We start from the raw sequence: 26,235 nt of genomic DNA on the forward strand, positions 1-26,235 counted from the left end.
AGAGACCAGTGTGCTCAGCAAAAGATCAATCAACTAAAAAGACACTGAACTGAATTTCTTTTTTTTTTTTAAATTTTAATTGGAGGTTAATTACTTTACAATATTGTATTGGTTTTGCCATACATCAACATGAATCCACCACAGGTATACACGTGTTCCCCATCCTGAACCCCCCTCCCTCCTCCCTCCCCGTACCATCCCTCTGGGTCGTCCCAGTGCACCAGCCCCAAGCATCCAGTATCATGCATTGAACTTGGGCTGGTGACTCGTTTCATATATGATATTATACATGTTTCAATGCCATTCTCCCAAATCATCCCACCCTCTCCCTCTCCCACAGAGTCCAAAAGACTGTTCTATACATCTGTGTCTCTTTTGCTGTCTCGCATACAGGGTTATCATTACCATCTTTAAATTCCATATATATGCGTTAGTATACTGTATTGGTGTTTTTCTTTCTGGCTTACTTCACTGAATTTCTTAATGCATACAGAAATGAAATAGAAGCAGCAAAGAAAACTGAAATTATTTTTTTTTAATAAAGTTTTCTTTTCCAAGAGCCACTTACAAAATATACTAAAAAGAAACCTAATTTTTATTGATCACTGGAAAAATCTCACTCTGTACATGGAATGACCAGGAAGGAAAAAAGTGTGTTTTAAATCTATCAGAGATAATGTCATATCACAGTGCAGCAGCAATTCTAACACTAAGATAGATCTAACACTTAAGATTTTCTTCAGGAAGCTTTAGGATGATCCATGCTTCAAAATCTTATCTTCAAGATTAATTTCTGCTTTTAGAATTTTCAAAAATTTAACATACTGATTAACTGTTTTCCTTGGGTACTCACCTGCATAAATGGTTCTCACAAATGTGTCAGGTGATTTGATTGCAATGATGTCAGAAATAGGGGCAACATCAAGTTTGGCTGCTATTCTGGGCAAAAGGTTCTAAAAGCAAAATAAGTAGTGAGTTACATGCATACATGCTGATGGATGGCTATAAAATATTAGCAATAACATTCTCTAAAAGCAAATTCTATGGAAACTTTATTTTGAATATTTTATATTTCACATGCATCTTTAGACACATGACAACTTCAAGCACAACTTTTTGGATAGTCTTTGAACATAAGTACGAGTCGATCACTACTCTAACTACATTAAGAGTTTTATGAGTTTATAGCAATAAACTACCTTAACTCAGTACGTTGAATTATGAGATATGATATTTGCTTTAATGATCATCATTTACAAAGTGTGACAGTTATAGATTACTGAATTTAGATAAGATAGAAAAATAATTAGAGCAGTAAAATTCTCAAATACTGAAAAAGAACATCCTTATATGTTTACTTACTGTAGATGAAAGAAAAAATTCCAAATCAGACATGTTCACCTTTTTAAAAAGTGATGTCACATTTAAAAAAATAAAAACTAACTGAAGTGTCCATCAATAGGGCATAGGTTTACAAATTATAGTAAATCCATATAATTTAAAAAATGAGAAAAGTAAAGCACAGCCTCTCTCTCTCTCTCTCTCTCTCTATATATATACACACACACACACACACACACACACACACACACACACACGTATATGCTTTTTCTGTATATGCATATAAATCTCTGGAACAGATACATGTGGTAACTTTGCTCCCACTAGCAGGGATCATTGGGCAAGCCTCAATAACCCCAGGGCTCAGTTACTTCACCTCACAGTAAGAGGAAGAGAATCTCTGTGCTTTTATTCTAAATTTCCTGGGCTTTAAAACAGAATCAGTTAGTGAAGAATGAATATGCATACTTTCTAGATGCAAAGGTTCTCTTAGATGATGACATCATCTAAGTGTGATTTAAAAAGTGAAGTGTTGCTTTTATCACACAAATAGAAAGGGTAAATTCCCCACTGCTTTCTACACAGAGTTTACTCTACGGCATCTCCTAAACTCAGTACATGAAACCAACTCCAGCAGGTGAACTTTCATTGTAACAGCACTCAAATTCCTCTCCTCATTCCATCCCCAAATCCTCTCTGTTCCTCTAAGAATTCTCTCAGGACCATCCTCTAATCACTCCTTTATTCCACATCCTCTCACATGCATGTACAATTATTGGCACTAACATGTATTTTGTCTTAAAAGTTTTAATAGACATATTATATAACCTTCAATTAAGTTTATAAGCACCCTGAGAGCAGAGGCTGTGTGTCTCCACTTCTCATCTCTCTACCCTGTATCTAATAAGCAGTTCTATATAAATTGATGCCAACAAGTATTGAAAGCTGGAGTCAAATTTCCTCCTGCTACATCCTCCAACACTAAAGATTTTCTAATATTCAGTCTATTGTTACCTATATTATATAGCAATTTCCTTTCAACCATAATAACAGAGCTACTGAAAAGTACCATAGTTTATAAATCCACAATCAGAAAAAAAAATTAAGATTTTATAGGAAATAAAGGGCTTGGGAAAATAATTAAAATGCCATTAAACATAGTTCTAACTTGGTAAATAAGAGGTTTAGAAGATACCTGCTTTTAAAACAAACCAAATTTGTCAGCATTTAAAGCCTGCTTCAGTAAGTAACTCTTTCCTGGAGGCACCTTCTTTAACTGTTCAGGAAATACGACTGGAATATTATTACCTGGCTGAGCAGATTCTCACACAAATTTTATGATATTCAGACTGTATTTCTTTCTAAAGCTTCAGAGTTTTTTTTTTTTAATTCCTTGAAATTTAATACTTTTTGTACTTCTACTCTTCCTTGTTTCACTCTAGCACATCTTGAAAACAAAATTGACCACAGCACTTCAAGGCACACGCCTCAATGTCCTGAAAGGCTGGATGGGAAACACATACCTCTCGACACTATCTAATAGGCTACACCACATGGTTTCACGGAAGGAGAGGTAATAACTAACAGTGTTCTTCTGATGCACAAAAAGATGGCAGTTTTAAAACTCTAGATTACCAGTATAAAGCTGTGGTGTCTTAAAAAGACAATCGGTGAAGAACTACTATAGAGCAAATTGTTTAGCTTCACCTGATGGACTCTTCCTTGTCCCAAATCCATTCAGAAGCTGCAGCACCAGCTACAACACTGTTATGTGACCTTTGTTCTCAAAACACCCATAGAGCAATCAAAGCCAGAGTATTAAAATCTAGGGAATCAGCTACAACAAATACCGTTTCTTGGTTTAACAATTTTTTAGGTGAAATGTCATCACAGAAACTCAACACTCACGAAATTGTTTGAATCATCTAACACAGAAACAAAACCCTCATAGATGAAATGGTCCCCAGTGATCTTTTAGTCAATGCTGACCTGCAACATCCCAAAATATAGTAGCTGGATGGCAAGCCTCTGACGTAGCCATTTCCAAGGAAAGTGAAAACTGCTACAGAGAAAACCCATTCCATCTTTGAATAGTTCTAACTGGTAGACTGTAGACATCACCTGGCCAAACTGCATCATGTTACATATCAGAAAACGAATTTCAGGAAGGTAAATAACTCATGCAGGCCACTACCCATCTCATAGCACATTCAGACATACCACAATGCATGTGATCAGACTACCCTCTACCCTAAGGATGTCTTCAACCACTACACAGCCCTTTCCAAATCTCTCAAATAGATAAACTTGGCCTTTCTAAATATCCACCAGTCACCAAAGCAAATCCATTTCTTATAATGGGTTACTAATTCAAATGGCGTTCAGACAATGAGACAGTTCCACATTGTTATTTAAGAAAAATACATTTAAAAATAGAGCTTTCCCCATGACAAAATCTGAAAATCTGGAAGTGGCATTATAAAAAATTATGACAAAGTCTCCAAAGAACAAAGTTGTCTCTATGACCATAGCTGAAAGCCTGGAGATAGCATTTTAACGGAAATTATATCAAAATCTTGAAAGAATAAATTTTATCAAAACTATTACATTAATTCTGAAAGCCAGAATTAGCTATCTAAACAAAGTCTGTTGTACATTTTCAGCACCATGAAATCTAACCCTTCCAACTAGCGACATCAGATTCCACATTCTCAATCTTCTCACCTTTCCAAAGGCAGATGCCCCAGCACAGATGTGTGTGTGATTAAACTGCTTCTGAGTTGCCAAAATCAACGGTGTCAGTTCCTCTGAGAATTAAACACATTTGATAAACACATTTCATAATATTTTCATATTCAGTTGTTTTTTTTTTGGTCCTTTTGTTTTTATTGTGAGAAAATATACATAAGATGAAATTTAATGTTTTAAAATATACAGTTCAGTAGCATTACAGACATGCACGTTGTACCAACACCACCATTCATGTCCAGCATTTCAACTTCTCAAACTGAACTCGCAACCCATTAGACAGTAACTTTCCATTCCCTCCCTCACATCCTTGGCAATAACCATTCTACCTTCTGTCTCTGTGAATCGGACTACTCTTGGTATCTCATATACATGGAATCCTACAGCATTTTTTTGTCCTTTGCCCCTGGATTATTGCAGGTAGCTTAGTGTCTTCAAGATTCACTTATATTGCAGCATGTTTCAGAACTTTTTTTTTAAGGCTGAATAATGTTCCATTGTATGTGCAGACCTAGAGCTTTGTAGTTTTCCCTCAGAGATCTTATACATATTTTGTTAGATTTATACCTAAATATTTTGTTTCCCTTCTTCTTTCTTGGTGCTAATGTAAATGGTACTGGGTTTTTTATGTTATTATTATTTTTTCTTCTTTTTGTTTCTTGGTTTTTAATTCTAATTGATTACTGATCTATAAGAAAGCTATTAGCCAGCCACTGCACCCTTAATTTGATGCTGCACTTCCCCTCCCTAACCATCCTTGGCTCAAGGCAGCACCAAAGGAGTCCAACTCCCATAACCAAGAGCATCACGCCCCCCTCAAGAAGCCCTAGGCCCCCACACACCTGCAGGGGAGCAGACGGGCACTCTCAGTCTGAAGCAATCTCTCTTGTGCCAGGTTCATGCTGAAATGTGCAGAAACAGGTGAACACCCACCCAGTAACAAGAGAGGGAAGTTTAGGGGTCCTCACCTAACATGCTCAGATACTCAGTTATGACCGATTCTTTACAACCCCATGGACTGTAGCCCACCAGACTCCTCTATCCATGGGATTTTTCCAGGCAAGGATACTGGAGTGGGTTGCCATTTCCTTCTCCACATATTCAGTTTTCAAGCATAATTTAGGCATTAATTTTTTCCACTGGAAAAGCTCACCTGGAAGGAGGCCTTTGTACGCGTCATGCTGAGCCACCAGAACTTTCGCTACACCTGCTACTTTGCAGAGATCTTGTGCTACCTACGAATAAAAGTTTTTAATTATCCATCTAACAGAAAAATACTAATAGAGCCACCATTACAGATTCAACAGACTATAAAATCTTAGTGGCCACTGTAAAAACTGTTCTTATGAGAAAAAGGGCTTCTTAGGAATAAAAGAAAATTATTTAACAAAGAAAATCTTAAGCCAATTGATCTTACGGTCTACTGACCCTAAGCAAAAATTCTTGCCTTGAAAAAAGTACAAATTGATAAACCAAAATCAACTTAGCTCTCCACTCAAATGTAATTGTATATCGTGCTCTTCCCTTTTGCTCAATACAAATATAAGTCCATCATTTTAGAAACGGTTAGGTTCTGTCGCTCATAATAATGACACAGCCAATACCTTTCAGACATCTCAGACTTAAGGTTCCCAGAACTAAAGAGCAAGACTTAACCAGTCTGGTATGCAAGCCACTGCACTTTATCTGACAATAATCATTTCTGCTGATATTAAAATCAGTGATTCTGGGCCATAGAGAGCCTTAGAAAACTATAGAGAAAACAGTCCACTGTCAACCCCTGAGTTCCTGCCCATCCCCATGGATTTATCTACAATGAAGCAAAATATTTTCTATCTTAATTCCTTTTTTCTCTTGTTTAGAAGCAGGATGGGGTTCTGGGAAAGCTGTTTGACCAGTCAAATTTTCTGTATACAGAAAGCTATTAGAATTCCTTCTTTTAAATCTCTAAGTACCGCATGACCGGTTTCTGTTGTAGCAGAAACATGGCAGTCATAGTCTGGTCTACCGTCTTCTTCTTTACCTCTTGCTGATTCACTGATGAGTAAGCATAAAAGGCCACGCCTTCTGCCCTCCCTCAAAGGAGGGCAAGGCTCCAACAATATTCACTCAAGAAAAAAGGCGGTGCAAAAGCAACTCTTCTGAATCAAGTATTCACTGGCAGGGGATATTGTACTATCAAATCCATCTCTTATTTCAGGCACTACACAGAAAAGCTACTTGCTGTCTATGATATATCTTCCAAGTTATATTAGATTAATTAAAATCACAGTAAAAAAAATCAAATCCAGAACTTGTATATCTGAAAGTAGGGCAACCAAAAAGATAGCTTAGCTATCTTTTATAACTATGCAAAAGTCAACAGTTGTTAGCAGGATTTAGGTAAAGAAATCCACATAAGCATACACCTGGTTGAATACATTATTTTAAGATACCAATTTCATGTAAGAAATTGGCCAAAACAACACTAACTGAACCTGCGTTATGTCACATGCTCTGCATCAATGCCATGTAATAAAAAATAAATTAAATTGTCTAAAAAGTAACAAGCTCTCTTCTGGGTTTCTTTCCCTGAGGTCCAAACTCCCAACTACACAACTGGCAGATCCTGTATGGTAAGAGAGGCAACTGGCGGCTCAAGGTGTATAAGCTTAACGACAGCACAATTTCAACTACACTAAAGTCCAAAGGTACAGACTCTGCAAACCTCATTAGAGTTCCTTTTCAGAAGGTTAGTTTACAAAGCTGTCATTGTCTTATGTCAACAACCAAACAAAGAACATCTTCTAGTACCAGCTGTAGTTTTGGGAAAGTCCTTGCATTTGAATTCTTACACCAAGTAAAAATTAACACCCATGATACTTCTTCCAGATTTACCACTTTCAGGAATTAAAAGCAATTATCAAGTATATTCCGGAGAAGGCAATGGCACCCCACTCCAGTACTCTTGTCCAGAAAATCCCATGGACGGAGGAGCCTGGTAGGCTGTAATCCATGGAGTCACTAAGAGTCGGACACGACTGAGTGACTTCACTTTTACTTTTCACTTTCATGCATTGGAGAAGGAAATGGCAACCTACTCCAGTGTTCTTGCCTGGAGAATCCCAGGGACGGGGGAGCCTGCTGGGATGCCATCTATGGGGTCGCACAGAGTCAGACATGACTGAACTGACTTAGCAGTAGCAGTAGCAGCAAGTATATTCATCAATACTAAAAAGGGATTGGCTATTAACCTCTGCTGCTGCTGCTAAGTCCCATCAGTCGTGTCCAACTCTGTGCGACCCCATAGATGGCAGCCCACCAGGCTCCCCTGTCCCTGGGATTCTCCAGGCAAGAACACTGGAGTGGGTTGCCATTTCCTTCTCCAATGCATGAAAGTGAACAGTGAAAGTGAAGTCGCTCAGTCATGTCCGACTCTTCACGACCCCACGGACTGCAGCCCACCAGGCTTCTCCGTCCATGGGATTTTCCAGGCTAGAGTACTGGAGTGGGGTGCCACTGCCTTTTCTGATTAACCTCTAAGGGGACTCTCTGCTTGGCACCTGATGGCACAAAACGGTGCAGTGGAACTAAGTCAAGTATTCCACCTCATTTCATAAGACAAAACGCCTAGTGAGCAAACCTTTTAGTTTCCTTTTCACACACAGTAATGGTTGTGAAACTGACCATTTAATGAGGTTTAGGGCCCAGTTTGGGTTACAGTCCTCATTATAACCCTGTCGCCATCATTCCCTGTCTCTTGATGGCAATTTTATTTGCTATGGTTGACCTTAAAGATGTCTCACCTTGTCACATTTGGTTCCAGCTACTAAACAGGACACTTCACCTCCAAGATGTTTGGCTGCAGTGATGGTATTTAATGTAATGGGTGCAAGGGTATCATTTGCATGCTCAGCTATCACCAGGGTACTCTGAAATCGTAGCAATGAGGTCTAAAAAGAGAAAAAAAAAAAAGGGAAAATAATGTTGCGGTATAATTTTTGTTTTGCTCTAATTGGTAAGCAGGTGTGGTTTAAAGAGAAGTGTATGCAATACTCAGTTCTATGAATGTATTTATAAATACTTGCTCAATAGCAAAATTGGGCTATTTTAATCTATCACTCTATTACTGATATTCCTGCCTAATAAAAATAGAAAATACAAATTAGTATTCTACTGTTAGAAAAAAATCTTTTTATTATTTCCAAACAACTTTCCCACTAATCTATGTTCAACAAGAAACTGATATATGTATCCGAATGTAAAATCCTTAGAACACATTCTCAAACTAGGTATCAACTACCAATTACATTCACTGGCAGTCAATACTACTAAAGAGCAGAGTATATCCAGGAATAATGATAATGTCATCAACTACTAAAGTTCTACCGCTTCAGGTAAAATGAATTTAATACCAAAATATGGAGAAGGAAATGGCAACCCACTCCAGTGTTCCTGCCTGGAGGATCCCAGGGATGGGGGAGCCTGGTGGGCTGCCATCTATGGGGTCGCACAGAGTGGGACATGACTGAAGCGATTTAGCAGCAGCAGCAGAAACAGCACTGTAATTTGGTCTATTTTTGCTTTTAGATTTGAGGCCTCACTGCTAATTACAAACAAATTTAGAAATGTTTTATCTTCCTGGTAAATTTTTAAATCATTACGATAAGATTATCTTTATCTCTAGTTATACTTTTTAGCTGAAAACTTGTTTTGCCTAATTCATTATAACTACACGTATTTTCTTTTGTTTAAAAAAAAAAATTTAATACCAAAATAACTGATCATGTAAATCTGTCTTTACAGTACAACACTACAGCAATTTTGCTAAAGTTTCAATTGTTTAAATATGCTTTCAAATTCAAAAAAAGCTTTGGGGCTGTATCCTGGAACCAGTTAAAATCCTCCCAGAGGTACTGTGGGCTATCGAGAAACCAACATGTAGTTCATGGTCATGTGAGATAATTCTGAACACCAGAAACACAAGGATGAACAGGAATGGTCCCTGCACTCAGAGTTTTCAAGGGAAATAAGACTTGTTCACACACAATTACAAGACAGAATAGTTTCCAATTAATGATAGTTTCCAAGCCAAAATGCTGGCAGCTGCAGATCACAGACAATCAAGAGGAAGAATGGAAGGAAGCTTAGGTGTTCTGACACGTGAAAGGATGAGGAAGCACGCCACAGGCCTGAGGAAAGGAGAAAATCTGAGAACTGTCCTTGCGGAAAATGGCAATGAGAAAAAGAGGCACTGATGATCACGTGCCATGGTTCAGTGGTTTGAATTCAGCAATAATCTTCTGATCGGGAGTGGGAATGAAGAAAGCCTAATATAAAATATACCCAGAGCTTAAATTTTATAAGGAGGTTATAAATGAAGGGAAGCCAGGCACAGGACTACAATGCTGGTCACGCAACTAAATCAACAGAATGCATATTTTTTGTTTACTATTTTGTACATATCCTGGTAGCTCAGATGGTAAAGAATATGCCTGCAATGCAGGAGACCTGGGTTCAATTCCTGGGTCAGGAAGATCCCCTTGAGAAGGGAATGGCAACCCACTCTAGTATTCTTGCCTGGAGAATTCCATGGACCATGGGATCATTAAGAGTTGGGCACTACTGAGCAACTAACACCTTCACTTTTATCTTTTTATTAATACTTAGGCATACCAGTTCAACTAGTTTCCATAATCATTTAGGTTACAAGACATTTTTTATGATTATAAACAATGCAGAGATGACCCTTCTCATAGCTCTCTGCAATCTTCCTCAACAGATGAGATATCCTTTTAGTCCAGTAAGACTAAAAGTTCAGATTGGAACTTGGCCAGGTTACTTCAGCTGCTCTGCTTTCATAGATGACTAAGCCAGATTCTGTACAACCTTCAACAAGATAGGGGCCCCTTTTCCCCTAAGCTTCCTACCTCTACAACTGCAACCCATTCCTTCTCCTCAGCCCTCTAAGCCTCCTCAATCCTTGATGAACCAATCCCAGAGCTGAGGGCCATAGATTCCAGGGCAAGCATTCAGGGATAGAAATGCTTCCAAAGCCACAGGATGAGGATGGGAAGAGAATAGGGAAGAATTTGCCAGAGGACATAATTGCTACATTGTTTATTAGTGAATGACATTTATCTTTTCCCTCAAAGGGAGCAAGCTGCTGCTGCTGCTGCTGAAGTCGCTTCAGTCATGTTCGACTCTGTGCGACCCCATAGACCGAAGCCCACCAGGCTGCCCCGTCCCTGGGATTCGAAGGGGGAGAAAAGGAGACTTTTTTGCTGAATCAAGTCTCTGTTTGTATAGCTTTTACGTTTTTATAATTAAAAAAAAAACTCACAGGAGGTGAGAATTTTTATGGTTAAGGTTAGAAATCTTTATGCACATCTTAAGATTCACTTCTTATGACAAAATCCAGGAATGTTAGATCAAGACATAGACACACTTTCAAGGCTTTGAACACTGATCAATGCAAAATGTTTTCCAGAAAAGTTGTAACAATTCACAATTCCTTCGACGGCATGAAAGTTCTTAGAAGGCAAACAACATGCCTGTTCATTTTTGTATCCCTGTTGTCTAGAACAATGTTTTTTCCGATATACACCTGTAGAATTACATGGTACTTCTATTTTAATCAGAAGAGCACACAGTAAAGAACTGCGTAATTAGGATCCAATGGCATAATTTATGCTTCAAATCACATTTAACAAGAATTGCCAGTAACAAACTATTTATTACCAATATATATCAGACACCATATTTTTGATTATGCTTCACATATCATTTAACATAAAATTTATGAGCTTTTCATCACCATTTAAAGAATAAATCCAGGATTTGGTGGCAGAAGGCCCATATTTGCTATAAATTATAGTTCTATAATAAGATAAATTGGGTAGTTTCCTATGGAATTGTCAAGCTTTTCAGAACTTCCAAGGGAACACTGCATATTCTTCTTAAAAGGCTATTCAAAAAAACTGTAAAGAATAAACAACAAAAGAATATATAAGAAACTACTCAGTCCATCTATCTGACCAGTCTTGACTAAACACTACATATATCCTAAGACACTTCACATTATTTTACCAACTGACTCCTTTATAGTTTAATATCAAGGTTTTTTTAAATTCACTAAGGTTTTTTCTAATTCAATATTCTACCTTCTATTCTCACATACCACCTCAAGAGAAGCCGTAGAACCTAAACATGGTTATGTAGCTTAATTCAGCAATAATAGCTGTGTGTAGCCTGCAGCAGAAGAAATTGGTCTGTGGCCTTTAAAATGTTATTCCTTAAACCAGAGCCCAGTTTATTCATCTTCAAATTGAGGGAGACAAACTAAACCGAAGGTTTTCAAACTATACTCCATCCAGGAAGGCACCGCTGGAACCAACACATAGAATAAAGTGAGCACCAGGCAGGCAGGGCTGCCAGAATGGTCCCTCACTTTGCTTTAACCAAATTAACCAAACTAATATTATTGAGCCCTCTGAAAAAGAAAGGAAAGCGAAAGTTGCTCAGTGTGTCTGACTCTTGGCAACCCCGTGGGCTACAGCCAGCCAGGCTTCTCTGTCCAAAGAATTCTCCAGGCAAGAATACCAGAGTGGGTAGCTGTTCCCTTCTCCAGGGGATCGTCCCAACTCAGGGATCAAAGCCCTCTACTAAGATTAAATTGTATTTAAAACTCAAAAATCCTTTATGATGTGGTACTATTACTACCTTGAGTTTACATATGGAGGAACTGGAACTTAATGGCTACAGACCTAAGAAAAGAACCAGGTTAAAGTCCAGGTAGCTGGACTCAGATCTGAGGTTTGCAATTAACAGTTCTCAAAGCACTACCATTTTTAGCTGTTTTATATATGGGTCATTCCTGTAATATTTCACCTAGCAAATATTCTCCTGCGAAAAATAATAGAACTGGTCAAAAAGATGACTTCAAGGGCCTCTTTTCCAGCTCTAAAAATCCTACAATGCTAAAATCCTATTTTAAACACAAGTGGTGTAGCATATCACAAAAAGATTCAAAAAGTACAGGTCCCATTACTGAAAGGTTTTTAAATGCAAGTTGTTGTATTACCTTGTGATCCACTGCATCTGTAGACTTTAGGGCCCTCTTTTTTAATAAGGAAAAAAAAGAAGCCAAATCTTCAACATTTAAAGATAACTGTTGAAATACACAATAAGGTAGCTGCTCAGAAAAGAATCTCAATCTCTTCAAAACACTGCTACTTAAATTAATTAATGCAGACTGGTGCCACCATCCATTTTTGGTCATCAACCTTTGTGTGTGTGTGTGTGTGTGTGTGTGTGTGTGTGTGTGAGAGAGAGAAGTTTACTGGGGAGCACTCTTGGCTCCCCATGAGGCATCAAGGAAATATAACCGGGCAGTGGAAGAAGCTGAACTGCAATACTGCAATGCAGCCACTAAAAAGCTCTCAGCTCATCTCACAAGGGAACCCCAGAACTAGGATGGCCCATCAAACTTGCCCAGAATTGAAGCAAGGGGGCTGCAGACTTTAGATGTGCTTTTATTTGGGGCTTTTTAAAAAAATAATCAAACTAACATGACTAATGCACTTTTATTTCTGTTTCAAACTCAATCCTGGAAACAATACCATGTTTAAAAGGCAAGATATGTATCATATAAGAGAGCTCCCTGGTGGTTCAGTGGTTAAGATTCAGCGGGTGCAGACTGGATCCCTGGTCAGAGGACTAAGATCCCACATGCCTTGAGGCCAAAACACATAACATAAAACAGAAGCAGTATTGTAACAAATTCAATAAAGACTTTAAAATACTTTAAAAATTTTCTTTAAAAAAAAAAAGAGCACATACAGTACGTAGTAAATTAAAACAAAGGTAAACAGGTGAGTTAAGACAGGCAAAACTAAAAAATGAAGTGACCTTGTTACCTAAAGAAAATCCTTACCCTTACTATTACTTCATTACCCACTAACAGTTGTAGTTCACCCTAGTTCACAAAGTACTTTCACAGGTTTCTCCAGCTCCCTAACTAGGTTAATTCTCTCCCCCAATACATATTCCCCAAAGACCCTATACACCTTTCACGATCACTCTTAAGATAACGTGTAAGTGTCTGTCTTCCCCCGTCTGTTTGCAAGGCACTGGGCAGGGACTAGGTCTATCTCAGGAGAAGGCAATGGCGACCCACTCCAGTACTCTTGCCTAGAAAATCCCATGGATGGAGGAGCCTAGTGGGCTGCAGTCCATGGGGTCTCGATGAGTTGGACACGACTGAACAACTTTACTTTCACTGTTCATTTTCATGCACTGGAGAAGGAAATGGCAACCCACTCCAGTGTTCTTGCCTGGAGAATCCCAAGGATGGGGGAGCCTGGTGGGCTGCCGTCTATGGGGTCCCACAGAGTCGGACACGACTGAAGCGACTTAGCAGCAGCAGCAGCAGCGGCAGGTCTGTCTCACTCTCCATTGTAAACTCAGTATCCATCTTTGAGTTTGATACATAGTGGGCATTCTGTGAATGTTTAGTAACTAAGAGAGGTTTCCCCCAAAATGATCAAAAACTAAAAAGCAACCATTTTTCTGTCACTGATAACTTAATTATCTAAGTACTTTAATATGTGTGTCTACCAAGAACAGTACGCAAAGGTGCTAAATCACTAGAGATACCCTATCATACTTTTATTTTTTCCCACTAATTTTTGGGTGCGCTGGGTCTTCGCTGCTGCAGCCGCTTTCTCCAACAGCAGGGGAAACTTTGTTCCAGTGTGCAGGTTTCTCATTGTAGTGGCTTCTCTCCAGTAGCACAGGCTCTGGAGTGCACAGGCTCAGCTGCCCTAAGGCATACGGGATCCTCCCAGACCAGGGACCAAACCAGTGTCCCTTGCATTGGCAGGCGGGCTGTTAGCCACTGAACCACCAGGGAAGTCTTCCCACCCCATCATATTTTTAGGGAACTTATCTGAACTTACTGACTAGACTTAGTTCCAAGTAGTAAAGTGAAGTTTTCTTTTACATACCAGCTGCATACCCTTATTAAGTTGACTGGCCTTTATGAGACAGTATTCTTTTCAAGGATAGGGCTTAAAGAGGTTATCATCTCCCCACCCTTTCAAGGCTAGACTTCTTGAAAACAAAGTCCTTACACACAAACTCTGCTGCCTCACCTCACTCCTTCTGAACCTTTACTCACAGCAAACTGGCTTTCACTTCCACTCAACACTGAATCCAGTCTCTTCAAAGTCACCATCAACCTTGGATAGCTAAAGTTCAATCGACACATTTCTGTCCTCTTATTCAGCATTAACAGTTTTGATCCTGCTTGTTTTTCTGTTCTTTCAGGAGCAACCAAGGATTGCTGTTGCTGATAAAAAGTCATATACAACTTTTTTGCAACCCCATGGACTCTAACCTGCCAGGCTCCTCTGTCCATGGGATTATCCCAGCAAGAATGCTGAAGTGGGTTGCCATTTCCTTCTCCAGGGAATTTTCCCGACCCAGGGATCAAACTCACGTCTCCCACATTGCAGCCAGATTTTTTACTGTTGAGCCTGGGAAGCCCCTTTAACTGTATGTTCTTGTAGTGAACTACAACAGGAGTTGGAAGAAAAAAAGTTGGGACCCTAGCTCCCTATTTTACCCTTACAAACCTACTCGAAACATGAAGTAGTAAGAATAAACACAATCTACCTCCCCCACCACCTTTGAAAACTAAATGGGGTTATGGTAAATGGGCAGAGGTCTTTTTGTTTAACTCAAAAATTAAAAAGCAGGTACAAACTATAAAACCTTTCAACTTCTACTGAAAAAGACAAATAATATATAATTAATTACTCATCCCTATTTTAACGTAACTTTTGTAATTTAAACATGTATATTACATTTCTGAACTTTAAATTACTTTAACCTCTTTAGTAATAAAATACAGTAGCTTTTAATCATGACTAGAAATGTCATATGACATTGACTATATTATTAAAAACAGTCAATTTACTTCTCTTTAAAAACAGACAAGACGCTTAACGTAGACACATTGGCAGCAGCATAATTTTATTTAATTCACCTCATGCAATAAATCTTTCAGTACCACATCAAAGTTGGCTTTCTCTCTTCCTTCAAAAGAAATTAAAATCTGCATGTGAATTACAGAGTTCAAGCTCATTCATCAGTGATAAACCATGGACTCTGAAAATTGTCATGTTCCTTCATACCAGTTTCATAGCTTCTGAATCATAATAGAGATGCCTCCCTGTCTGGGAATGAATATAGTAATAGGCAGATTCAAATAACCTTCAAAGTGTTGCTGTACTCTCTGTGTAAAATATCTCTTTGGTATATTGAAAGTATAAGCTGTTCAGTCATGTCCAACTCTTTGCGACCCCTATGGACTGTAGCCCACCAGGCTCCTCTGTCCATGGAGTTTCCCAGACAAGAATACTGGAGCAGGTAGCCATTCCCTTCTCCAGGGGACTCTTTCCAACCCAGGGATGGAACCCAGATCTGCACTGTGAGCAGATTCTTTACCAAATGAGCCACCAGGGCAGTCCCTTTGGTATCTTACTAGTCAACAAATCAATCTTAAATGCAAATGAATAAAATAATACTAATAATTCAGATTAATATTCCTGCAAGAATATTAACTACCTATTTTCCTCTTAGTGTGCTCCTCAGCTCTTTGTTTTGGCTGGAAAACACTTTCATTAACAGGTAACACTGAGGAGGCCCCTCCAAAGATGAAGGACTTTGCTCAAGGCCACAGATAAGCCAAAATGGAAACTTAACTTAGATGCCAAATGTGAGTCATTTAACTTACATTCAAACAGCTTAACGTATCTCTTTTCTTTTTTCACTGACTGCAATGAAAAACAAATATAAAATTTACCATCTCAGCCAATTTTAAATATATAGTTTAGTAGTGTTAGCTATATTCACCTTGTCATGTTAACAGCTTAATCTTTTAAATCTTTTAGTAGATTAATCTATTATTAAAAATAAGACTTTGTAGAAATGTATCTTTCTAAATTTATTCAGTTAACTACAGAACAATTTTTTTTAATTTCTAGAGTATGGAGTCAGATAAGCCATTTTGACTTTAGAGTATCATAAATGACAGTAAACAGGTCAGACTGAAGGGACTTGCATTTCAGAAATCTGGCACAACTTGACCACCAAAACATTTAACAGTGGTAACGGATTATGGGAAATAGATGGGGAAACAGTGGAAATAGTGTCAGAATTTATTTTTCTGGGCTCCAAAATCACTGCAGATGGTGATTGCAGCCATGAAATTAAAAGACGCTTACTCTTTGGGCGGAAAGTTATGACCAACCTAGATAGCATATTCAAAAGGAGAGACATTACTTTGCCAACAAAGGTCCGTCTAGTCAAGGCTATGGTTTTTCCAGTGGTCATGTATGTATGCGAGAGATGGACTGTGAAGAAGGCTGAGCGCCGAAGCATTGATGCTTTTGAACTGTGGTGTTGGAGAAGACTCTTGAGAGTCCCTTGGACTGCAAGGAGATCCAACCAGTCCATTCTAAAGGAGATCAGTCCTGGGTGTTCTTTGGAAGGAATGATGCTAAAGCTGAAACTCCAGTACTTTGGCCACCACATGCATAGAGTTGACTCATTGGAAAAGACCCTGATGCTGGGAGGGATTGGGGGCAGGAGGAGAAGGGGACGACAGAGGATGAGATGGCTGGATCGCATCACCGACTCAACAGACGATGAGTCTGAGTGAACTCCAGGAGATGGTGATGGACAGGGAGGCCTGGCATGCTGCGATTCATGGGGTCACAAAGAGTCGGACACGACTGAACGACTGAACTGAACTGAATGGATTATAACTTACTGAATGAAGCACGGTTCCATGAGTTCATAAATAATAATACAAGGCTAACAAATGTAGAAGGAACGATGGAATTAGAAAAAAATCACCATTTTACATCACAGTAATCATTTCTCAGGCAAGACGCATCACCAGATAAGACTAGTGAGTGAAAGGCGGATGAGAAAGAGAAGAGTTATAGTCTCAATGTATATCCCCATAAATTAGTTTAAAATCACAAAGGGAGGAGTAGTAATTTGAAAGCAGAGAAACCTGCTGAATAACCCTTTAGCCAAGTAATTAACACCACCAACAATGGAATAAACCAACATTATGAGCCTCCCAGTACGATCCACTGAGAACACAATACCACTTCTGCAAAACTCCTGCCAAAAATACATAACCTGAAACTAATCAGGGGAAACATCAGACAAACGTAAACGGGGGACAGTCAACAAAATAGAAGGCCTGGAGCCTTCAAAAATGCCATTGTCATCAAAGCCAAAGAAAGGCTGAGGAGCTTTCTAACAAAGACTGAAGAGACATGAGAACTAAATGCAAGGCCTGATTCTGGACTATCCTAGACCAGAGTAAGAAATACGCTACAGAAGCAAACTGGTACATACAGAAATGAGTAAACCCCTAGGTCCCACTGCTGAGCATCAGGGAACTATAGTTAATATCCTACGATAAACCATAATGGAAAAGAATATTAAAAAGAATGTATATATATGTATAACTGAATCACTTTGCTATATAGCAGAAATTAACACTGTAAATCAATTATACTTCAATTTTAAAAACAATACAAAAAATACTGCTACAAATGATTAACAAGACAACTGATAATACATGAATAATATCTGTAGATCAGATAATGCATAGTATTGTATCATTGTTAAACTTGCTGATTTTGCCAATTATACTGTGCCAAAGAATTGATGCTTTTGAACTGTGGTTTTGGAGAAGACTCTTTTGAGAATCCTTTGAACAGCAAGGAGATCTAACCAATCCATCCTAAAGGAGATCAGTCCTGAATATTCATTGGAAGGACTGATGCGGAAGTTGAAACTGCAATTTGGCCACCTGATGCGAAGAACTGACTCACTAGAAAAGACCCTGATGCTGGGAAAGATTGAAGGCGTGAGAAGGGGACGACAGAGGATGAGATGGTTGAATGGCATCACCAACATGAGTTTGAGTAAACTCCAGGAGTTGACAGGGAGGCCTGGTGTACTGCAGTCCACGGGGTTGCAAAGAGTCGGACACCACTGAGCAACTGAACTGAACTGAACTGTGGTTATGAAAGGTGCATATTCCTTATTCATAGAAAATACACTAAAAGTTTTAGGAGTAAAGGGCATGTTTGCAATATAATCTCAAATGGTTCAGAAAAATAACAGACCGTACATATGAAGAGAAATAAAGCCAATGTGCCAAACTGTTGACAGCTGGTGACATTCAGCAAAGGGTTTTGAGATTTCTTTGTGCTGTTCTTGAAACTTTTCTGAAATTTCTTAATGTTTAAAGCTAAATATGTATGTGTATTTATGTATTCATTCTAGAAGTGTTCCCGCTATTTTCCTATATCCTTGAAATTCAAATCTCTCAGATGTTTCCAATGACTTTCGAGGAGTTACTTTACTTAGCATGACTTCAAATTCTGAAAATAAGTCATAAAGGTCAAAGTCTTTGGCAAACCACAGTAAGGATTTGGAAATACTGTCCATGTATATTGGCAAACTGTGTTTATAGTGATTACTTAAGTTAGTCGTTCCATTATATTTTCTGTTGAAGTGAAGTTGCTCAGTCGTGTCCTACTCTTTGTGACCCTGTGGACTGTAACCCGCCCGCTCCGTCCATGGGATCCTCCAGGCCAGAATACTGGAGTCGGTTGCCATTTCCTTCTCCACGGGATCTTACTGATCCAGGGATAGAACCCAGGTCTCCTGCATTGCAGGCAGACTCCTTACCATCTGAACTACCAGGGAAGTCAAATAACTGAGTCATTAACTATAAAATAACTGACTCCCAAATGCCCCCTCCACAACTATTTCTCTCAGGCCAGACTTCTAACCTGTCCACAAAACTACCTTCTCATTACTGTATACATTAAGAGAGTCACTCTGATACCTGGAACTTTTTCCAAATCGATGACTTTAACTTGTTTATGTCTGGATCCGCTGAGGAAAATGTCTGGCAGAAAGACTGAAGGCTGACCTGAAGGATATGGGTTTGAACTCTGTGTGTATGAGGGGGAGAGGTAACAGAGGGTTGGCGGTGTGTTTTTTTTTTTTTTAATGAAACAAAGAATACACAAGAAAAGGACCTACAGATATCTACAAAGATTGCTAACTATGGAGAAGGTCCCAGCAGGATATAAGAAAATATGCGTGCACAAGAAAAAGTGTAGAAAAAGTACAAAACGACCGGAAAGTTCCTGACCCAAGTTTAGCAATCTTGTCACTTAACCTAACTGTAAATTAGAAAACCTTCAGAATCTACAATATAAATTGTTACTTGACTTGTAACTGGTCAATCTCCAAATACTAGTGTCCCAGAGGGTTAGACAAAAACATATTTTCTATCAGTCTTTCTCATAAGAGAAAATGTGGTAAACTCATGAGTTATAACTCATAAAAGCCATCAAAAACTTAGCGCTACCAACAGTTCCCCAGCTACTTAACCAACAATCTGCTGGATTAAAAAAAAAAAAAAAAAAGCAAATTGGCCAAAGTTGTCAATACAATCACCTAAACTCACCACTGTCCCATTCACCAGAGAGCAGACCAAGTTTCCAAAACCACATCGCCCCTCGCCCCCAGTACTTGACAGTGAGTGGATTCGAGCAGCCATAATGCGCCCAGGGAAAATGTTTAATTCTTTCAGAAACGACACCTTCGAAATTGAACTCAAGTTTTTTATTTTTTACAATGCACCCCAGCGGCGACATTTTCCTCCCTCGGGTAAAGATTCGCCGGGGACGCAGATGCTAGCTCTCCGCCAAAGGTGGAAAACCTGGCGGCCCAGCAGTGCAAAGAGGAAAGCTGGAGGGCTGGAGGAGGGCTGCGAAGAGGACGCGGAGGGGCAGCGGGTCGTAGGTTCAGTACTCTGAGCTCTGACCTCGACCCCCAGCTGGCGACCCGGAAGAAGGCAAGGGCAGGCCTAAAAACTTTGAACCCAAGCCCCAGTTCAACCTGGGCCTGCCAGCGCGAGGGCCAGCTAGGTCTGGGGATGGCGGTGACCTTCGCCCAGAGCTTCACAGGAACAGCAGATTAAGGCCGGGCCGTCACCGGGCTCGGCCCTCCCCGCCCAGACTCACCGCCCGCCGGAGCTGCCCAGGAGCCGCGGCTCGGAACATAGCCCCTGCACTGGTTCGCCTCACGGCAGCCGAGAGTAGACCGAACTGCAAACCCTCCGCGAGTCACTGTAACGCTCGCGAGACGCGGGAACGAGAGCAGGCGCCCCCCAGGCGAGCGGAGAGAGCGCGAGCTTAAGGTTTCTGCCCGCCGATTGGGCGGTCGCGCAACCAATGGGGAGGGCGGAAAGTTAGGGGCTGGTCTTGGGAGGAGGACAAAAGTGGAGGTGCGTAAAATAAGGACAGGCAGGGGCAAAGCGGGGGAAAAGCGGGCGACAGTGGCTCAGACTGCCTGCCGGTCCCAGGGTGCAGTGTCCAGTTACACTGGACTGATGACGTCACTGTCCTGGCTTCCCAGTCCTCTCGACTAAGTCCTCCGCTCAAGCTCCAGTTATTCGTCTGCCTGTTTGTTTGTTTACAGATATTAGTGCGAAGACCTGCAGTATGCTAAACACGTTTTTCAGGTCAGGGCAATATAATAAAAGGATGCGTGAATGGTTGACTTCACCAGACTCTGAAGGAAAACGTATCATTACTATTACGGAAGGAATGATTCCTGGAATTGGTGATGTTTGAGCTGGGTTCTAGAAGGAGAACAAACAAGGAGCCCAAACGAGGAAGGAGCAGGACAGGAAGATCCCAGAACAAGGGGCAGGCTGCTGTGTGCTGCCTTATAGAAGGAGGCAGATTGGGAAATGTCTTGGATTGGGGTGTAACATGCGGCCCCACCCAAGCCCTCTTCTCTCCCTACTCAGGCCCAACCACACCTTGGCTTCAGTGCCCATGACTGCTAAATCTCTCCTGACCTTTGGATCCATTTATCCACTTGGCTACTGGGCAGCTCCTCAGCATGTTTCTCAACACCTCAAACCCATACATTCACAACTGACTGGGCATTCCCATCCAGACTTCATTGTCTGCCTGTATTCTGTTTCTCAAGCAAAGCTTTCCATCTCCCCCCACCGGCTCAGGCCAGAACCTGAGGGTCACACTTGACTTGTTGCTTCCTTCGTTTTCTATCCTATCAGTTACTAAATTCTAGCGATTCCACTCCCCTAACAGCTCCCAAATCCACCCAGGACTCTCTTCTACCCCGGTCTGTGTTTACACTGCTTCAGTTGCTTCTTTACTGTTCTCCCTGTTTCCAGGCTTCTCTGCCCTTCAATCCATCTCACACAACAACCAAAGGGCTCCTCCAAAAGGATAAACAGGTGTTGGATTCCCCTGCTGAATACACTTCAGTGGCTCCCCATTGCTTTTAGAATAAAATGCAACCCCCTTAATGTGAGGTATAAGCCTTGTGTGAGCTGATCCCTCCTTTTACCCCCTTTCCATCTTGCGTGGCCGTACAGAACTTCCTTTACATCCTCCGATGCCCTATTCCCTTCACCTCCCTACTCTCTTCCTCCTTCTTCTCCCATTTATTCCTTCAACTGTTTAATATTAATACCTATTCATTCTTGATATTTCAACTTGGACTTTCCTCTCCCCCCGCCAATACCACGAGTAACTCTGAATTAAATGTCTCTTCCGTGTGCCCATATTTTCACCTATACTGCTTCCCCTGTATACGGAGGCAGTTGTCACAAGGGTTGTAACAGCCTGGTTACCTGTCTGTCTCACCCATCTGTCTGCAAGACTTGTAAAGGCAGAGTCTGTCCTACTTGTTCTTATTAATGTGTCTTCACACATTGCACAGAGCCTGTCTTATAGGAGGTATTCAATCACTATTTGTTGGATGAATCAGCAAATCAATGAGTGGCTTGCTAAAGAGTCTAAACTTTAAGCAGGGGAGTGATACGTTCAGAAATTCTTAGTCCCCAGTTTTGTAATAAACTACCTTTCCAGCCTTGTCGAGACTACCAACAAATCCCACTGGCTCTACCTTCAAAAGATGTACAGATTCCAGCAAGTTCCACCAACATGTCTTCATTCCTCCACCGTGGCTGCCTTCCCTCAGGACCCTATCGTCTCTCCCCTGGATCATGGCAGGAACCCCCGACTGGTGTTTCTGTTTATACCTATGCCTCCTGAAGTCTCCTCTCCAAGCAGCAGACTAATCGTGTCCTCTGCTCAAAGCCCTCCCCGCCACTGCCCCCTGTCACTATGCCCACCGCCCCCCACACTCTGCTGCTCCTTGACCACCCCAGGCAGCTCCCATCTCTGGCCTTTGCACTCGCATCGTTCCCTCTGGCTGAAATGCTCCTCACGTGGCTCTGTTTCTCACTTCATTCAGGTCTCTGTTCAACAGCCACATTTTCCAAAAGATTGACCTTGGCCACCCTACGGAAAACAGTCCCCCTCCCTCTGCACTCTCTGCCATCTCCTTTTCTTTCCTTCTTGGCACTTATCACCACCTAACAGCATACACGTTTCTATTCTTTTGCGTTTCTTGCTAATCTCCTTGCATGGGAATATAAATTCCCTGGAGCAAGAACTTTGAGCCAACAAACATTCGCAGGCCCTATACTTTGCTTGTTCTTGCCTCTGTCTAGACCTGGCAAGACTTCTCCACCTGGCAGATTCCTATGCCACCTTAAACAGGCATTTCTTCTGTAAAGCCTTCCCCAGCCCTCCAGGGTGAATGACCCCTTTCCTCTTCTTTACTCTCCTGGTTCTATGACCATAACTTGAGCATCAGTTACATCTACTTAGAACACGTCTGCACCCACGTGGTGGGCTGGAGCTGTGGACCCCTCTGGGAGTCCGCATGTAGGAGCTGCCATTTAGTACTCCCTGCATCACTGCATTGCCTCCCAACCCAGTCTCACAATCGGACAGTCCTGTGGAAGTGGAAAGAAGAGGGCAGGGTGCTCTAAGTAAAAACTGAAAGGAGTATTTTACTAAAAATGATGTGGAAAAATTGGTACACAAACCAACCTCCTTCCCTGCCTTCACACCCATGACAAAGCAAAACACAAAAGAGAAGCGAGGCTCCCCCACCCCCATCACACCTCCACCCTCGCTGGGGCAGCTTTGGCACCACCCAGGCTCCAGTGAATCAGCAGCAGCTGTGCCCAGCAGAGGCGCGCAATGTCCACGGGGACAAGGTGGTTCCTGGCAGAGCAGAACCAAAACCAGGGAAAAGGCAGAAAACTGCCAGGTCTGTGATGACTGACCAGAGCTGCTCATGGAGTGGTGGCCAGTTCTATGTTCACAAGCCGGTCAACAACCACCGAAAAACATGTGCACTAAAACATCTATCTTAGAGGACTTCCCCTGCAGATATTTGGGTGTCTGTCTTTCCCCCTCAGTTATGAGCTGCTTTTATGGCAAGACCCAGTCAATGGTTTTTGGTATCTGGTTCATGTTTACTGAGTGGTTGTAGAAATGTTTGTCCAAAGAGAAAAGGGAGGAAGGGAAAGATGAACAGAGGGAGAAAGGAGTTGCCACCGTCAAACCCTGCAGTCTCCACAGTCAACCTCCAGTCTCCGAAAAAACACCTCACCTCACCTCTTTCCTCCCCACAGGCCAGTTTCAGGAGCAGCTTCTCTAGGATTCCTGGCGAAAACTTAAAAGAGGAGTGTTAGTGGGATGAATTACAGCCCCAGCTGCGGCAGCTCTCTGGGGGCCACACCTGGTACTCACCATCTCCTTCCTCGTCAGCCATGCGAAGTTCCTCTACCCTCAGCTGGCACCTCCTCTGGGCTCAGTGGTCTGCCTGCTGATCTAAGCCCCTGACCACTGGCCCTTCTTAGCCCAGGGTAGTTGCATTTGTCCATTTATTGTCACGATTGGGCAAGAGAGTACTGAGAAGCACCCACGTGGGTCACTCTTGGCCAGGATGATGACTCTGCTTCTAGCCTGCTGGTCCTTGCATACAAGTGCCCAGAATGCCCAAGTGGCATCGGTAGCTAAATACTTCAATGGAAGTAAATACTCCGGGAAGTAAATAAATACTCTGGGCTGTGAGGCCTGGAAGCTGAAGCTCCTCAAGAGCTCACAAGAGTCATGGTAAAGTAGGTCCCTCCTGCTTCCACCCCTTATTTCCTGGACTTACATGTTCTTCTTACAGGGGGCACAGTACCATATAAAGTTCTGTGATTCAAGATGCAGATGCAACATTAATACCAGCTATGGAAGCATAAAGGGCCAAATAGCAGTACTGCTGGGACTACAGCCTGGATCTGATATAAAGTCTTTTTCTTCTCTGAGCTAACCACCTTTTGTCCATCTGACTGAGTTAGTGAGATGTCATTGATGTAACGGAGCAGTGTGATGTTTTGCAGGGTGTCTAAATGGTCTTGATCTCTTAGGCTGTCTTACTATAGAAGCTGAAAATTAACATAGCTCTGCAGTAAAGTTATAAATGTATAACATTGATATTCCATGTGAATGCATACCGTTTCTGATCTACTTTCCTCAGATGCAGAGAAAAGAACTTATTCACCAAAGCAATGTCCACATAAAGTGCACCTGAGGCTCTGTTCTTTTGCTCCAGCTAAGATACCCAGACTGGTGTGGTGGCTGCAGGAGGACGACTCCTCGGGTGGGTTTGGGGTCCACGGTCACCCGCTGGGTTTAGTCTGGTGTCTTCAGGGATAATACTGATGAATTGATTGGAAAAATTATGAGAATCCTTTAGAGTCTTAAAGGTTGCTTCATTGTATGCTGCCAAGGAAGCCCTCCAACTTTTACACAGATTTTTAAACTGCCTGTTAATCACTCTTAGTTTTTTATATTTTTTTCTAGGGCATCAGTAGAGCTTAGCAATTGCCACCCAATGCCATTGTCTCATAGTAACTATTTCCCTGGTTTCTCTCAAGTTCCTAGCATATTCCCTTCCACAAGCAAAGCATCCCAATTCACCACCAGTGAAAGCTGTAACAATTGCACCACTACTTTATGAAAAGGGTTATCTGCATTCCAGCTACTGGCAGTGAGAGGGCCCTCAGAACTGGTCTAGCAAAGAGTAATACAGCTCCAAAACTGCATCTCATCTCCTGCTTTCTCAGACCACTCCACTTGCAATAGGAACACATTCCTGTTTCTTTTGGAAGCAGGCTCTGAGACAAGTTTTAAGTACCTGACGACTGTTGGGAGGGGGTGCCCTCAAGATTCACATGTGTGTGAAGGATGAACCAGAAAGAATGGGACAGAGGGAAAAACTGGGCAGACATGCAACCTGAACAACAATCCAGTGGAATGTGAATTATTCTGTTATTGAATTAGATGGTAAAGCATTGTTTATTGTGCAATAACACTATTGCCATGCTAAAAGAATACAGTATATATCAACATTAACAGACTAACCACATTCCTGTCAACCCACAGGAGAACAATCATCAGAAAAAATAGAAAATTAAAAATGGAATGTATCATCTGCAGTATTTAAAACTGAATAGCTCGTTACATCAGAATTTCTTCACAAGTGCAAAGAATGAAAATAAATCTGCAACCAAAGTAAATTTCTGAGTGGCTCATTTGTTAACCAACCACAGAAAACTGTTTTACTGATATTGAGTTAATTAAATTTGGCTTGATTGTACCAGCTGACAAAATGTGTCCTAAGAAAATTAGCTTGCTTACTACAGTTAGATTTGGGGGTAGAAGAAATGAGGGCATGAAAAACAACTTCAATAATCAATTAAAAACCAAGGTAAATTATTTCAAGTAGTCTTCCTTAGCTTTGGATGAGTAAACAGGTATTATTAATGACAATGTTCAGTTTGTCTTATTTATTCAAGGAGTCACAGCCAAGTTTGAAATGACTGCAGAAGGCCTCTGTGAATCATTTGAATGAACAGACTAGTTCCTAAAAAGCTGAGTAAACAAATCAGTACAAGCTGAAGTGGAATCTGCTATGATGCGTTACAGCTTATGGTAGCAAAAACACGTGTGAAGCAGAAAAAGGCTTAGACAAATTTAAAAATTTATGAAAATATAAGTTGTTCCTGTAGTTATTCACTGTATTATTTGTCAGCAGATATTTCACCGAAAATATTTTGAATCTATCATTTCTCATTGTCTCCATGTCAATGGTGAAATTCATTCA

The 26,235-nt window shown here is 41.0% G+C and overlaps 1 protein-coding gene across 1 annotated transcript in view; it reads right to left on the bottom strand.

Moving 5' to 3' along the window:
• The window catches only part of ETFA (electron transfer flavoprotein subunit alpha), a 68,657-nt gene extending 48,313 nt beyond the window's left edge, over positions 1-20,344 (bottom strand). The window contains exons 1-5 of the mRNA XM_052659719.1: positions 20,205-20,344; positions 7,875-8,021; positions 5,243-5,324; positions 4,066-4,148; positions 854-953 (exon numbers count right to left, since the gene is read on the bottom strand). Of these exons, the coding sequence (XP_052515679.1) occupies positions 854-953; positions 4,066-4,148; positions 5,243-5,324; positions 7,875-8,021; positions 20,205-20,243 (451 nt within the window). The 5' untranslated portion in view covers positions 20,244-20,344. The remainder of the gene's footprint in view (positions 1-853; positions 954-4,065; positions 4,149-5,242; positions 5,325-7,874; positions 8,022-20,204) is intronic.
• Positions 20,345-26,235: the final 5,891 nt, after the last annotated feature.

This window comes from Budorcas taxicolor, chromosome 21 (assembly GCF_023091745.1).
Source record: "Budorcas taxicolor isolate Tak-1 chromosome 21, Takin1.1, whole genome shotgun sequence".
NCBI lineage: Eukaryota > Metazoa > Chordata > Mammalia > Artiodactyla > Bovidae > Budorcas > Budorcas taxicolor.